Here is a 17496-nt window from a genome sequence, read left to right as displayed (position 1 = left end):
TTGAAGAGCTGTGTAGTCAATGCAGAAGCTTCCTCCAATGCTTGAAGAATGTCCTCCTTTTTCCTTTTCTCCCTAGAATGTTATGTTACTCCCCTATTTATAGTTGTAGGGGGTAGGCCTAGTTGCTTGTGAATGGCCGAAACATGTCACTTTGCCACTTAGCACCTTTTGACTGGTTGTTGAATTTGAATGAGATTTTCACATCATTTGTACATATGGCGGCGTCTCATTGGTCTTGGATTTGACTGGGATGTCACGTCACTTGATGAGTTTGGGCTTCACGGTGAGATTGACCTTGATGAGAAATACAATAGGCTTATTATTTTTTTAAGCCCAAAATAAGTTTAAACCCAATAAAATGTGGATCAAATTTAAATTTTATATGAATTTGATCCAATAAATTTATGTGTCTATAACCCCTCCTAAAGTCATCCAAAGCTAGTCTCTCGCACCTACGAACTGGGGCATCCGCGCCCCTCCTCATCACATGCTCAAACCATCTCAGCCTTCCTTCCCGCATTTTGTCCTCCAACGAAGCCACTCCCACCTTCTCCCGAATAATCTCATTCCTTACTTTGTCCCCTATAGTAAGACTACACATCCAACGCAACATTCTCATTTCCGCCACCTTCAATTTTTGAATGTGGGAGCGCTTGACTGGCCAACACTCCCCTCCATACAACATGGCCGGCCACTCTATAGAATTTGTCTTTAAGCTTAAGGGGCACCTTTTATCACACAACACCCCCGAGGCGAGCCTCCACTTCATCCATCTTGGTCCAACACGCTTCGAGACATCCTCGTCAATCTCACCATTCCCCTGAATCGAAGACCCAAGATACTTAAAACAGTCCCTCTTATAAACATCCTGGGAGTCCAACCTCACCACCACTTCTTTCTCCTGCCTCAAGTCACTGAGCTTGCATTCTAAATATTCCGTCTTTGACCTACTCAACCTGAACCCCTTAGACTCAAGGGTTTGCCTCCAAACTTCCAATTTATCGTTTACACCCCCCTCCGCGTCTCATCAATCAGCAATACATCATCCGCAAATAACATACACCAAGGCACCTCGTCTTGGATGCTCCGATTCAACACGTCCATCACCAGCACAAAAAGGAACGGACTAAGAGTCGATCCCTGATGCAACCCTATCTCGATCGAAAACTGCTTTGAGTCTCCTCCCGCCGTCCTCACCTAGGTCTTTCCTCCATCATACATGTCCTTAATAGCTCTGATATACGCCACCGAAACCTTTCTCACCTCCAAGCATCTCCAAAGAACCTCCCTCGGGACTCTATCTTACGCCTTCTCTAGGTCGATAAACACCATGTGTAAATTCCTCTTTCTTTCTCTATACTGCTCCACCAATCTCCTCACCAGGTGGATTGCCTCTGTCGTCGAGCGACCAGGCATAAATGCAAACTGATTCTCCGAAACGGACATGAGCCTCCTCAGCCTCCGCTCAACCACTCTCTCCCAAATCTTCATAGTGTAACTCAACAACTTAATACCCCTATAGTTGTTGCAACTCTGGATTTCACCCTTGTTTTTATATAACAGAATTATCGTACTCCATCTCCAAGCCTCAGGCATTCTTGCAGTCTTGAAAATGTCGTTAAACAAATCAGTCAACCACCTCAAACCTGCCACACCAACATACTTCCAAAAATCCACCGGAATCACGTTTGGCCCGGTTGCCCTACCTCTCTGCATCCTACGAATAGCCTCTCTAACCTCCTCAACCTTAAAATGCCTACAGTAACTGAAATCACGGCTCTTCTCCGAGTGCTCCAGCTCCCCTAACGCAATGCCTTTGTCCGCCTCTCCATTCAGAAGGCTATGAAAGTAATCCTGCCATCTTCTTTTAATGTGAACATCCGTTACTAAAACACTAACATCCTCCCCCTAAATGCACTTTACTTGATCGAGGTCGCAACCCTTCCGCTCCCTAGCCTTAGCAAGCCTATACAACCTTTTTTCCCCGCCTTTCTCCACTAACCCCGCATACAAGCTCTCGAACGCTGCCAACTTAGCAGCCGTAACTGCTAACTTAGCTTCCTTCCTTGCTACTTTATAAACCTCCCTACTCACCCGCTTCTCCTCTTCATCTTTACTCTCAATCAACTTAACATAGGTCTCCTTCTTAATCTCCACTTTCTTCTTCACATCTTTATTCCACCACCAGTTCCCCTTATGACGTCTTGCCCGACCCCTCGAAACCCCCAACACTTCTCTAGCAGTCTCCGTGATACAGCTGGCCACCCTGTCCCACATCACATCCACGTCCCCCCTGCATCCCACACCCCTAAACCCCCCACCTTTTCCCCTATCTCCAGTGCACTAACGGGCGTCAAGCTACCCCACTTAATCTAAAACGAAATAATCCAAAATCAAACTAACATAAAACTTGCGAAATTCTTGCTTGTCAAGTAGTATTACATCTGATAGGAAAAACGACCAAAAATAGCTTCAATAGATATACCATCTAAAGTAATGTGCAGTCATTTCCTTTTTGAAAATTTTGGAAGACTCATGTTTGTCAAACATGTTCATTCTGAGTTGAGTCGAGGGAGTTGCTCGAATGATACGCACTCTTAAGTCTTACCTCTAACTCTAAGTTGTTGGTCCGAGTCACCTAGAAAGCAAAAAGAGTGGAAGCTCTTGGGAAGGTGTATTTTTTTTAAAAAAAAACATGGGTATACTCTCTTTTTGTTAAGATGTGAAGATTGTCTGGTGCCATATAAGAAAAAAAATTTCAATCTGATAAATTTTAATCCCCACTAATGAGGTGAAAATTGGCCAGTACTATATGTGTGCAAATAAATCATACTACAAGAATGTTTTGATTTAGCTGTTAAAAGAATCATAAACATTGCACAAGGGGTATTAAATAATACACACTGGTACATTTTCTGGAAAAGTAGTGATCTTCACTAGGTATGTTGGTGATACAATTAAGTGGAAATTGTTCCTTTACAATAGATCAAAGACACAAATGAGTATTCCTTAATTATTTTACTACTCAATATAATTAGGTGAAAAGGAAAACAAAGGGCAAAAAAAAGGCAAAGAGAAGTCAAAATGGAATGGTAGAGATGGGACTATTTTGCAAAGAGCTGTCTACGCCTAGTTGGTTTTACTTTCAAACCAGTACCATCACCTCTCACTATCTCATCAACTAAATCTTTAAAGATCATCCGCTCCACGTCCAGGACTACACTCGATATCTCACCTGTAAAAACCGTCCAACTCACTGAACGATGCATAACATCGTCCAGCAGTATGTTTTTCCACTCATCTTCCTCATCCTCCGTGTTGCATTTTGATGGTTTAGCTTGAAGTTGTTCTATCTCCGAGCATAAGTCTCTTAGAAGCCTTTGAGCGTTCAGGGTGCTCTTTGCTAGCTTCTGGGATGTCAACCATGGCTGGTAAGAAGGTCCAACTAGCATCAATTTTCCAGCAAGACTCTCATTAACAACATCAAAGATGAGCTTCCTACGGATCTTTTCCTTTGGATTCGACTGCCTCATCTTATCATTGCAGAATTCCTCCTTAAGTAAAGTGCTTGCCTTGGTTTGTTCCAAGACTAGGAACAGCTCAGGGTTGATCGGGTAACCTGATGGATGGAACTGGAAACTTGCTAGGCTTGAGCCGAGATCCCTGAGAAGGAGTCCTGAAGCCAATAAAATCTCTGAAATGTATCTATGATCAGGGGTTGTGTTCTCACAGAGAGATGCAATATAATCTGTACGAGCCTCATCATGGTTGGAGTTCAATCTCCTCAGCTTCTGAACTAAATTCTCAATGTTTTGCAACTTTTTCCTATTGATTTCCGAGGAGAGACCAGAACTGGTGGCATCAATCACAAGAGTATTAGATTGATCACACTGTGGCAGACTGGAAAATTTATCAGCAGTGTTGCAGCTTTCATCTGTCACAAAATAACAGAAATGAGACAAACAAATAGTATCCAACTTCTTAAGCAGTGTATATATCCTAAATAGTTGGTACTGTTTTAATCTCTAGAAGGGCAAGGGACTCTGACAACATAATAAGACTCGTATCTGATATTTCTTGCTGAATGGTGGCTATAATATTCATTTGAGAAGAGTTAAAATATTTGCTGCTATTGATCATTTTTTTTACAAGAATTAGAGCTCCAATCTGTTAGTTTTGAAAAACAAAGGAGTTCCAAGTGCAGTGAATAAATTTGTGTCCAATGTGGATGGACTGATCTGGAGCAAGCAAGCAATTTTTCAGTGCCAAAATTGTGATGTGCAACTGGAGAAGCACTATTTAAGGTTTTACTACCACTTTCCGTTGTTCCAGCTGACATAAGTACTAACACAAAAGCATAAAAGCCAAAACCGACAAATCTAGTGCACATAAAGACCATACAAATGTACCCACAGATGTAAATGACTCAAGTGTCTTTGTATGCGATGGATGGATCACTACGAAGTGAATATTCCTAATCAAACATTTATTTTCAGCTCACTAAATCTACAAATATATCCCCAACATGCCATCCACATAAGGTGCTAGCTTCATTTGTTATTTCCACTCATATTTGCTGTGGACATGCTTTTAATTTCTTCACAAAAATACTAAGGGAAAGCAGTCACCTTTAATAACTTTGGGAGTATGCTTCATAGGAGAGGGTGATTCATCCATATATACAACATCATCAAGAACTGAGACCGGACTTGGATACTCTGGAGCAGGTTCAGCTAACATTTCATCCTCAGACAGCACCAGAATTGATTTCTGAAATGGAAGTCACACCGTCAAGCATGTTATGGTGTGCTTCAAGTACTCTATGTAGTATGCAAGGCACAAATAAATGGAAGTTTCTTACCTTCTCTACCAAGTCACATCTCAGGTAATTGGATGCATAAATCGATGAACTCTGGCTGCTTGTCACCTCAAGAGAGTGCTCGAAACTAGTGACTTCAGAATCTACTTTTGATGCTGCTATCACATTCCCATTGGTCTGACCATGGTAATTCAAGTTCCTTGAGTCACTGCTGATCTGAATCACATGGTCATCATGTTGCTGGATGTTAGAAATTCTTGGCCTTCGTCTTCCACCTGGGGAAATAGCCTCTGTATGTTGCTTGTTTGACTGTCTCCTTGATCTGTTGGAATCAGATGGAGGTGTGGGTGGCCGGGATCTTTTCTCTTGCTCCAGTCTATTCTGTTGCAATCTTGGGCTGATGGCACCTGAGCTCTTTATTGAGCCTGGGGTGCTCTCTTTAGGAAGCTGTTGGGACCTCGTTGAAATTTGTGGAGGTTTCGAAGTTCTTCTTGCTTCATTGTGATTCACTGGACTGCTGCTATAACTAGTTCTAGAGTGATGTTCTTTAGCAGTTCTGCACGTAGCATTACCCTTTCTACTGACAGAGTCACCACCATGAAGTTTTGGGAAAGTGGATAAGCCATCAAGTGGAATCATCGAAGAAGAAGGAATATCAGATTTTTCCACTAATTTTGCTGGCTTCATGATCACTATTGGCGATTCAAAATTCTTCGAAGAATTTAGCCCCCTCTTTGTTGGAGCAGTCACTTGATCAGTCTGCCTCATTCTCTGGTTTGCCAGTTTTGCACTCTGTGCAGGACTTGCAAACTTCTGGTGATGCTCTTTCTGACCAGAAAAATTTGAACCCTGCTCCTCTTTTTCTGTCTCTAGGAAGCCCTTTGCCTGCATTGCTTCCAATATCTGTTTAAGAGCTCTTAGATCCTTGCCTGAATGGGTGAATTCTAGATCTTTCCATCTCTTTTCTATCTCGCTGTAAACAGAAGGAAAGGGGTGTGCAGGCTTTACTGGAGCCTTTGTTGTCCTGGATATAGGTTTCTCATGCATTACTCGAGTCCTATCAGGTTGCTTCCAAGGTGCTGGTTCAATGGGAAACCTGGAGATAGGTTTCATAGCCATATCAGGGTTTCTCCACCGAGGAGAAGTAGGTTCTTTCCACAGATTCTTAGAGGAATTACAAGTTCGGATAGGTTTGCACGGATCATATACTTCTGAAGACCTTGGAAAAGAAACAGGTTCTTCAACTTGAGATGATTTGCTCAACCCCGTCTTGCTGTCAGTTGATGACATAGCACCAGGTAGTGCTTCAAGACCCATTAGCTTTGCCACAACACTAGGAGGACGAGCCTGAGTTCCATGTGTTTGTAGCAGGGTTGGTGACTTTGAATTGGTATTACCATTATCCTTCTGCATGGATTTTGAGGAGAAGTTAGCTTTTGGTTCTGAGTTCAAGCTTCGTACTGGACTAACTCTACTGTCCAAGGAAAGTCTTGGTAGCTCTTTAAGCTTAAGAGTGGATTTGGAAATGTCTCGCTGTTCAAAAGGTATAGGACTTGTTTCCCTCCCATCATACGAGAACCGAGGAGCATCTTTTGACGCTGACAATGAAGAGGTATCCTTTGAATGATATGATAACGATCTCGTAAGTTCCCTATGTTCAATTGAGTACCAAGGTGATTCCCGAAGTTTAGCAAGAACCTTGAGAGATTCCTTAAGATCAACAGGCAAATTCTGTTTCCCATTTGGACCCGAATCACTAGCCCCTTCAAAGTTTTTCAAAGTCTGCACTGTCCTTGGGGAATCCCCAGGCTTCAACATTGATTCTGTCACGTCTTCTTTCACTGTAGGTCCAGCTGAAAACCTCTGAGCTTCTCTATTCATAGAGTCCTTAACCACATCCCGAATATCAAGAGATTGCCTACCAAATTGTGGTGATGCATTTGGTTGGCCTGCAGCTGCTTCTCTTGAAGGAGTTTCAGCAAAACTTAGTCGATCGAAAGCTAAGGGCTCTTGTTGACTTGTTTTATTACAATCAAGAGAAGAAAAGGAAGACGAACGTGAAGAAGATGAGAATGATGGTCTCGACGATTCAGTAGACAATCTTTGTTTATCTTGTACGGTCTTGTTTGTGTGGCTTTCCTGCAGTGAAAAGCAGTGCCATCAAGCTTTCAAGATATGATATTAAAGAAATTCAGCTGAGAAAAGATACAAAAGTCATTAAACACTAGCAGATTTGGCGAGATGGGAAGAATAAGTGGACCTAAATCTTACACTTCATTTAGATAAACTATCTGAATTACAATTTATAACAGAAAGAAGAAAATAAACCACATTATCAGACATCAGTCAGAAGTCTTTGCTACGCAAACATATAATTTGGCAGTGTCAGAGTCTTTGTCAATCACATTCAAGATGAGCTGTTTGAGTTAATGACCATATAAATATCCAAACCGTCTTAAATGTAAATATTTTACAAAGTTAAAAGAAAAAGAGAGGGAAGAGAGACAAGAAGTTAGCACTAATAACTCTTACCATAGCTGCTGATCTTTGGTATGTGCTAGTGTATTCTTTTTCAGAAGTGCCATTACCAATGTGAGAGCTGCCTGTAAGAAGCCAGATTCACATGATGTTACAAAAATGATTCTGTAAAAAATCAATTGAAGAATCCTAGAATATTGAAGCACCCTTGTCATATCATCTAGTTGTTTAACATAAGTACAATCTAAATATCATTTGTAGTATCCTACAAAAATGAAGTACCCTTGTCATATCATCTAAATAACATTTGAAGAATCCTAGAAATCCTTTGACTAGTAGGAAATTGTCACATTTTGAGAACATGGATCAAACAGAGAAAAACTCTTCCCTTCATCAAGGGATAACACAAGTAAAAGGATTTACATTTTCAACAAACAAGCAAACACCATTCAAATGTTATCTGTATTAAAAAGTAAACACATTCTACAATAAACCTATGATATCTTGGAATTGGACACAATGAAATATTACCTGAAGTGAGCCTTTTGGGGCTGTTGCCGATAAGGCGCCTACTGGCAAGCATACTTTGGCGATCAAATAATTGAAAGATCCCTGTCATACATCCAATTTGCTTTTGCAAATCTTGATTTTCTTCAGTCAATGAATGTAAAAGCTTAGCAGCCATAGTGTAGTCCCCCTCCTTCTTCAACAACACAACCTATATAGTCAAGTCCTCTTTAAACTTACTACTTCTTCACAACCCAATCAGTCCATTATCACTCATCTCTATATAATATATATAGTCAAAAGTCAATATATCTTCACAAATCACAGCTGGAGTCAGTCAATTCCTCACCAGACAAAGCAAACAAGAATCTGGAAAACCTCTTCTAGTCACCATTCTATGCTTTGTGGTTCTATGTAGACCACCGGTTCCCTCTTATCTTCCACAGCTCTTACTGATAAAGTTCCACTTTCCTTCACCTAACTTTGCAAGGGGTACCTGCTACTTACCTCATTAGATGTCAAAATCGTCATCTAGCAACATCCCACTAAACCAAGATTTGATTTTTACAATTGACTTTCTCAAGAAACTTCACAAATATGCCCAAAATTTTGTGTTCCAATTCTATACTAGTGAAAACAAGAACAAGCTGACATACCCCACAAGACAAAATCAGTTCATTTCAGCATATGAGACCAAACTGCACTTGATTTTCTTGAAAACACCAGAAAAACACAAGAACCAAGAAACCAAAAGAAATTGAGCCAAAAACAATGGTAAAATCAAGAAAGTGAATACCACAGTAGATCCACAGTAAAATGCATTAATGCTGTTTTCTTGGAGACTAAAAGGAGGAACAAGAACAACCCAGAGATTGAAACAAGTAGTAGCACAGTAGTATTAGAGAGAGAGAGAGAGAGAGAGAGAGAGAGGAGTTACATGTGCTTGCCAATGAGATGATAATGAGGGAGGAGTTGGCAAGAATATTAAAGTATAATTAGTATATTATGCATTTTAGTGTGGAGGGAAAATGAAAGAGAGGAAGGGTTAAGATGTTTTGCAGGCTTACCCTTACTTGTTCCATGTGGGTTGAATTGCATTGGGGATGGGGTTGGGGTTGGGGTTGGGGTGGAGATGCAGACATTTTCATGTGATGTTGTCAGCTCATGAATCTAATAAACACATCATTTGGCTTTCATAAGTTTGTTTTGTGAACACCATTTAGCTCACATGAATCTAAAATTATGGTGTTAAAAGGCACGACAATCTTATTAGTTTAGTTGGTTGACTAACTGAATTTTCATTTTTCAGTTAGAGTTTGATTTCCAATTTTGTAATCCACTCCCTCATTGTCCATTCTCCTATTTCACATTTAGAATTTTTCATCACTTGTTTCTAATATTATCAGAGTCTCGCATTAGCTATAAATGACTTATTTGATCTCCTCATGTGAGTTAGTTTTTAGATACTTCATCAACTTATGACTTGATTTTTTTATTGAATTAGATTTTAAAATCTATTTTGCTATCATGATGTTAGAGTTACATCCATTTTAATTCTTAATTTATCTAATATTGAATCTCATCTTATATTATTTAAGTTTCAGAACGTTTGAAGGGTGTCAACAAGTCACTATAAGTGAGTTTTTTAATCTCTTTTATTTGATTATGAACAATACTTATGAGCTAACTTCTGGATTAAGTTAGGTCGGACAGACGGATGCATTTTCTTATTAAAATGCTTAAATAGATAATTGGTAAATTCCATTACTAGTTTTTATTCCCCTTGCCCTTGAGAGGAGCAACAATTTAATTAGTTTGGCTATTTCCTTATCTTTTTTTGATAGAGGAAGGTGGTGGAGGCTTTTGAACAATATTTATACCATGTAAACACATTAAGCACAACATGTATAAACAGAAAGGCCAGAATCAAATGAATGGCAAGTAAATTAGTAATATACTAGAAGTAGTTTGGTGAGACATGACAGTTGAGAAAATAAAGTTCTTGAGAGTAATTAAGAGGTATCTTCAATATTGACTACTTAGATCATTAAACAATGTCAACTTACACAAACAAGGAGCACACTAGCTAGCTTGTATTTTATTTATTTATTTATTTCCATAGGAATTTTTTTGAATACAAATAAACAAAGGAAAATTGGTCAGAAATCCATATTAAAAAAAGTGGCCAGTTTTCTTCCTTATAATCATGATTAAACATAATATGAAATGCCTCAAATGTCAATCATGGTATAATTAGGACAGCTTAAGAATGCAATGCACGGCACAGAATTAAATGGGTGGCCGGCTGGTAATGAAACTATTCTTTATCTTGTAGGTACTTGAGGGTTCATTATTTTTTGTGTCAATGTGAACATGAATGGGTTGGATTGAATTTTAACAGATCATACTTAAATTACGTTGAACAATTTCATTAAAAAAAGTTATATTTGAACGGATAAAAGTAAGGGTACTTACTAAGACCAGGGTTATAACTTTGTTTTTTAGTCACTTTCGTTTAAAAAAAAAAAAAAAAGTAGGATTCCTTAATAGAAGGTTAAATATCTTTTTTATTTTGTGAAACATCAATTATATATTTTAGATCAATTTTTAGAGGTTAAATGTCTGAGGTAGAAGTAAGATCTACGTACATTTTATCCTCTTCAAATTTAATTTATGAAATTATATTGAGTATATATTTTATTGTCTTTAAATTTAATTTATGAGACTATATTGAATAAGTATATTATTATTGAAATTTTTAGAGGTAAGTATCAATTGTTTTAGGTGGGAGTACTTAGGTGTGGGCTAGAAATGAACAGAAATTTAAATACAAATTAATGAGACAATTTCATGATGAAGTTAAAGGCTAATTATTGGCTGTTTGACCCTATTAAAAAAAAAAAAAAAAACCTTGAATATTTTTAAAATTCAATTATATTCTCTTCGTTCCTAATTGTTATTAAAATTAGATATTTTTTAATAATACTTGTTATTTTATAAAATGAATAAATAATTAGTTGTTTATTTCTACTTTTATTATTAACAATAAATATAAAAGAAATTAATATAATGCAAAAAAAAAAAAGCATTAAATAAAATGAGTAATAAATAAAATAATGTAATCAAATTAAATTCTATCAGTTAATGCTTTTAATTTCTTAAAGGGTGAGCAACTTATAAAAATTCCTGAGGGAGTACTACAAAATTTTCTTAACAAAATATTAAAATAATTTTAAATTATGTATCACTTATAAGTTATTTCGATTACCATCTTTTATTTTATTTTTTTCAAAATAAGTACCACTAAATTAGTGAGAAATACAAGAAAATGAAATAAATTTTTTGACAAGTGTACAAAAAATTGACTAGCTAAAACAATTTGACCACGTCAAACAGTATCTTTGATAGAGGAATCAAATTTAGTAGTTTCTCAATAAAATTAGTAGTGTAAAGCTAAATTTTAATAAAAGATCTTAAATATATGCATATACATATAAAAATAATATTATAATAATTTAGAGTTATTTTTTTTGTTCTTACATGTTAATTATTTTTTGTATAGTATTTTTAAAACACATAACCTTTAACTTCACATGTTAATATGATTATATTAATAAAAGTAAAGATTAATTCTAGTTAATAAGATATTAGTCATTTATTTGCAATACATTAACTTGGATGTTTTTGTTAAAACTTTATTTATTAATATGAAGTTTGAGTTGTTTAATGCAAAATTGTAAAATTTTCTAATAAAAAACTAGATAACTTTTTCTTTCTTTTGTTTTTTAGATAATTTTTCTTAAAACAGAGTTCACCACCTTAATTATTATTTCAAATGAAGTTAAAATTATAAAATTTACTATTAAAAATTTTGAGGCCTCATCAGAATTTTGAAGGCATGTATGATGAACAGTTATTTGATATGTATGATGGCAGTAGGTATAATTCATAACTTTTTTAATTAAAACGTGCATAATTTAATCCGACTAACACCCTTAAAGAGCAAGATCAACCTCAGTAAGAAAAAAATTAAACTGATAAGGAAAAACAATATATATATATATATATATATATATATATATATATATATATATATATTCGAGTAAATTATTTTTACTTCTTTTTTATTTCAGTTTTTTAGTACATTTATTGAGTAAGACTAATTAATTTACTACTCTCTCCCAATTCATTTTACTAAGTGTTGGTTTTATCTTCCCCTTACAATACTAGCTTTAATTAATTTCCCCAATTTTTATGATATTGTTACAAATACACATGGAACCTAACTAAAATATAATGTGAAAAGAATAAAGTCGTGGTCCATGGTCACCCAACAAATCCTTGTTTGTACTTTGTGCCAAATCAAACACATAAATTCAAGATTGGAAATTCTTAATTAATTAGATATATGTATTACCTTAATTTAAACAAGAAATTAACAGGTTGCAGTTGGCGTACGTGTTGACTGTTAAGCACATATATAATATTGAAAAACAGGTCATATTATGGTTATGCCACTTGTGAAAAATTACGGTCAAATCCTTTTTTCCTACTAGCTAGTTTAATTATATGTCGAATGACGTTCTTTTTAAAAAAAAAAAAAAAAAACTAAATTTCAATTTGTTTGTATTAGTTTGACTGCGCATTAAATTTACAAAATAAAAAAAGACGATTGAATTTTATAATTTTTTATTAAATTAAAGATATATATAATGTATCACAATATCTTTTAATTTCGTGAATCGTGATCTTAAACATATCGTATGAAATATTATAAGTAGAGAGTTTTCATATTAGGAAAAGAAATATATTTTTTTAAAAACAGAATAAATACGTACGCCAATTGTTACAACGAGTTCTTTGGCTCCAAATTAGTTTGGGAAATTTCATGCTTATTTTTTTTTTTTTTTTTTTTTTTTTTTGTCGTTTGGATGAATTATGATTTAGAAAATCATGTTTTCAAATTCTAAAGTACTCCTATATAATTTTTAAGAAAGCATAAATGACAAAGTTTGATGATGACCATTCAACAACATTAATATTCTCTTCTGTCCATTTAAATGTCCTTTAAATTTTTGCAGGCTTAATTATGAAAATTATTTAATAAAAATTAATCATAAGGGTTAACTGAATAAATTAATTTGCATCTTTCCTTAAATGTTCATAAATTTCTTGAATATAAATCATTTATTAGAGTAAAGATAAATTTGAAAAATAAATAAATAATGTCTCTTCTTAAATTCCTAAAAGCGATACTTATTTTGGACCAAATTTATTAAGTTAAAACGACATTTAAAATAATGGGAAGATAATGCTCTTCCTCCATCTCAAATTATTTATTGTGATTTTTAAAAAATTGTTGTCTCATATTACTCCCTCCGTCTCATTTTACCCGTTCCAAATTAGCTAAGTTGATGTCCCATTTTACTTATTAAGATAAGACAAACTTTTCTTTTCATGTTTTATCCTTTGCATTAATTACCTTTTCTTTAAATTAAAATGTAAACATTATTTAATAGGGGTACTTTGGTAAACTAGCCATGTTATTTATTATTTTTCTTAATTGTTGTGTCATCCCAATTTGAGACAAGTAAAATGGGACGGAAGGAGTATTTGTTATTTTAGAAGTTCAAAAATAAATAAATTATTTTTTTTCATTTTATCCTCGATAGTAATTATTCTTGAAAACTACAAACTCCTTAACAAAACAAAAAATTAATGAAAAGATAGTATATCGTAAGACATAATTATTATTGATGGAAAAATAGTTTAGAAAAAAAAACTCTCCTAATTAATGTTTTCTTAAAGGACGAGTAAAAGAAAAACACCACGATTAGTTTTAGAGGATGGGCAAAAATCTAATTTTGAGAAATCACAATCATATGTAGCAAATTTTGTGCATGCATAAATAAATATAAATTTACCCTGTTTCAATTTATTTTTCTTGTTTTCTTTTTTTAATTTACTTTTAAAAAGAATGTATTTTAATTTTTCCTTTTGACAATTCTTTAATTTCAATTTTTTCACACGACATGTTTAAGACTACAAAATTAAACGACATTTTAGTATATTTTGCATATCTTTAGTTAGACCACAACATTCTAAAGTCTTAATTCACTTTCTTAAATTCAATATAAAATTAAAATCAAACAAATAAATTAAAATGGAGGGATACTATATATAGTAGTAGGACTTATGCACATTCTATAAGGGGCAGAGCCGCCTTTCATTCAAGAAGTTCATCCGAACCTTTTTCAACCGAAAATTATATTATTTATACAGGATTAAAATTATTTTTTATGTTTATATAGTAGATGTTGAATTTCCTTTGGCTAATTCATACGTTTACTTCTGAACCTTCTCAATAAAAATCTTAATTAGCTCTGCCACGGCATTCTATGGTGATGAAGTATTGTTAACATAATGATTATTTAGAGTTAATACATAAAAATGACCGTAAACTTGAAACCAAATTATAACTTTGACCTTAAACTTTGACAGTGCACAAATATGACCTTTAACTATTCAAAATCGCACAAATATGAGCTCCAATCCTACGTGGCAAAACGCGTGTTCAACACACAAAATTGGTCGCATCCAGCTTAAAATCTAAGGGCATAATACATAAATATGACCTTAAACTTTGACAGTGCACAAATATGACCTTTAACTATTCAAAACTGCACAAATATGATCTTTAAATGACTCTTCACTATTATTTTTTCATTATTTTCGGCTCAAAGATGAAAATGACATCTAATTTCTTTTGTCATTGCAGAAAAAGAGCAATATTGAAGATTTATTAATTAGGCGGGTCAGCCTCATATGAAAAAATCAAACGGGTATGTATATATATTATAAAGCAGAGGACGAATTTAAGTTATATAATATATCTAAATATTATTTATTTAAATATTAAATTAAAGATGAAACTATATTAATAATAAAAAAATTATAGTTTTAATAAAACATTATTAAATTAATGTTATTAAGGATAGTAGTAGTAGTATATTAAATTAACATTATCAAATTAACGTATTTAAAATGTTATTAAATTAACATTATTAAAACGTTATTAAATAAACAGAGCAAACCTACGTGGTTGCCATGGGGTTCACCCGACCTCCCTCGGTAAAAAAATCACATTGTATATATATAAGATAGAAAATGTATATTTATGTACGTATATTAATGTTGAATCATATGAAACAAGGCACTTAGATAACCCAATGGTGTTATTTGCTCTTCTTGGGCACTTCCTTCAGCCTACTATGCGGTTTCGATCCTTGCTGGTGTCTGTTTTTTTTTTTAAATTAAAAAAAGCTAGGTGTTGGTGCTATAGAAATAAATAAAATAATAATAATAATAATAATTTTTAAAAATTAAAAAAAGTTAGGTGCTGCTACTATAGAAATAAATAAAAAAATTATTATTATTATAATAATAATAATAATAATAATAATAATAACAATAATAATAATAATAATAAAAAAAAAAAACGACGTCGTTTTAATACAAAAAGCAAAATTTTGACAGTGCACAAATATGACCTTTAATTATTCAAAACTGCACAAATATGACCTCTCTCCAAGTCAGTCCTTTTAACGACGTGGCACCGTGTGATTGGATTACCTTTCCACGTAGGCGCGAGTGAGACTCACGCATGGGGTTGTAAAATCGGAGGTCATATTTATTCAGGTTTTGAATAGTTAAAGATCCTATTTATGCACTATCAAAGTTTAAGGTTAAAGTTATAATTTGGTGTCAAGTTTTGGGTGATTTTTATTTATTAACTTCATTCAGATTTTGAATAGTTAAAGATCCTATTTATGCACTATCAAAGCTTAAGGTTAAAGTTATAATTTGGTGTCAAGTTTTGGGTGATTTTTATTTATTAACTTCATTCAGGTTTTGAATAGTTAAAGATCGCACTATCAAAGCTTAAGGTTAAAGTTATAATTTGGTGTCAAGTTTTGAGTGATTTTTATTTATTAACTTCATTATTTATGAAGACCAAAAAACTGATGTTGATATGTAGGTGTAGACAAGAGACAGAGTGGTTTGAGAAAAGGGAAATAGGTGAGAGGGCACATGCATAAAGTGAAATAAGAGAACCACTCCACATGCATCATGCATGTGAGGTGCCTTTAATTTAACTCTATTAGCCAATAACAACTCAACCATATTACCCCCCATCTTCTAATAATAACCTACATTTCTTTCAATCCTACTAATGTTTTGATTGCAACATTATGCCCAACTTTTTCTCCCCCAATCCTACTTTTACATTACATATAAAAAATCTGATAGTGTAAAGTGACATATCATTGGCATGGAGTTGCGTAAGTAAGATTATAGATCTTTTTTTTCACCAAAAGTTGGGGTACAACCATTCATACTCTATCCATTCTAATCATTAATGTGCAATTGTGAATTACTTGTGAGTGAGAGAGGCCCATTGATGTTCATCAATGTCATTTTAAAAAAAGAAAAAACCATCTTATGTTCAGTATCTACTTTAAGATTCTGACTAATTGAGTTACGGCTAAATTCAATTATAAGAAAAAATATTTCTCATAGATTTTTTTTTCATTTTCAAAGCTCCAATCGGAGATCGATCAGCGGCATAGCAAGGTGCATACAAGATTCATAATCACAATATATAAGGTCTATTTATATTAGATATTGAACTCCGTTAATTTATTCAAACAATTTTTTTTATCGTTCGAATTCTCTTATGCCTTCAATTATTATTCGAGATTTCTAGATAAAGAAAAGATCAATCCTACAGGCTCTCTCTATGAGGGGTATCTTGCAAATCTTTTCTTCCAAATTCCAAATAAATAAATAAAAGACAAACTAAGGCTACTACTCATTGATAATTCTCAAGTAATGATACTTCTTGAAAGCAAAAGTTTAATGAAGTTTTGTGCTATCATTTCTAAAGTAAAAAAGTAAACTCCAACTTTTGCCTTTTGTTTCGAAATGCTACCAAACTTGAAACTTCTAAACTTAATGTAGGAGAGTAGTTTTATCATTCAAGATGCACTTTTTATAAAGCCCTAGATTTGGTTTACCTTTTAGGTCATCAAAAAGGGGTCATGTAGATGTAATAAATGCAATTAGGTAAGCAAGAGAGAGTTTTAAACTATTTGTGGCACTTTCATTAAATTGTAATTCATGTATCACATTTTGTAGTCATTGCGAAAGCAACTAGTTGCCTTAAAAATTGACAACCAAAGTTATTGCGCCCGTGACATTAGGGACCATGGGGTTGAGGAAATAAGGTTTATGTGGTTACACATCACCACAAAAAAATAAATAAAGCATAACGATTTGTCATATACAGCCAGTCGCTCATCTAATCCCTTGAAATTAAAGACATATCATCGAATAATATATGTCTAATCGAGTATAATGAAAGTAATACTGACTAAGAAATATAAACTATGAATTCAATCAGTCATTTATCGGTCCAAAAAAAAATAGATGAGACTAAGTTTTGTGGATGGAAGATAGATACAAATGAATGCAATTAAGCTAAGCCAGATCATAAATAAATTCCCAAATCTAAAGCACATGCTCTAAACAAGTTGATTATAAGTAGTTACCAAATAACTTCATTAGTGAGTTGGTTGATAAAGGAGAAGGAACCTAAAAAGTATTATCTCACTCTAACCACAAACACTCAT

At 34.0% G+C, this 17496-nt stretch overlaps 1 protein-coding gene across 1 annotated transcript; it reads right to left on the bottom strand.

Annotated features, from left to right (window-relative positions):
- Positions 1-2889: 2889 nt before the first annotated feature.
- LOC107862335 (protein LONGIFOLIA 2) lies at positions 2890-8894 on the bottom strand. Its single transcript, XM_016707874.2, has 7 exons — positions 8742-8894; positions 8154-8303; positions 7829-8015; positions 7352-7422; positions 4862-6958; positions 4629-4770; positions 2890-3934 (listed from the first exon to the last, which is right to left on the bottom strand). Exons 2-7 carry the CDS (start codon positions 8196-8198, stop codon positions 3105-3107), a joined length of 3372 nt encoding a protein of 1123 aa, XP_016563360.2. The 5' UTR covers positions 8199-8303; positions 8742-8894; the 3' UTR covers positions 2890-3104.
- Between the last annotated feature and the right edge of the window lie 8602 nt (positions 8895-17496).

The sequence above is a fragment of the Capsicum annuum genome, chromosome 3 (assembly GCF_002878395.1).
Source record: "Capsicum annuum cultivar UCD-10X-F1 chromosome 3, UCD10Xv1.1, whole genome shotgun sequence".
Lineage (NCBI taxonomy): Eukaryota > Viridiplantae > Streptophyta > Magnoliopsida > Solanales > Solanaceae > Capsicum > Capsicum annuum.
The sequence above is the reverse complement of the archived record's forward strand: the minus strand, read 5'-3'. Positions and strand labels throughout refer to the sequence as shown.

What these genes read in the sequence shown, in the direction of transcription:
- LOC107862335 (XM_016707874.2), bottom strand. Translation starts at nt 8,198, where the DNA reads ATGGTGACTAGAAGAGGTTTTCCAGATTCTTGTTTGCTTTGTCTG. An exon ending in CCCCAAAAGGCTCACTTCAG is followed by an intron (nt 7,423 to 7,828) that starts GTAATATTTCAT and finishes GGCTTCTTACAG; the next exon opens with GCAGCTCTCACATTGGTAAT. An exon ending in ACCAAAGATCAGCAGCTATG is followed by an intron (nt 6,959 to 7,351) that starts GTAAGAGTTATT and finishes TTTTCACTGCAG; the next exon opens with GAAAGCCACACAAACAAGAC.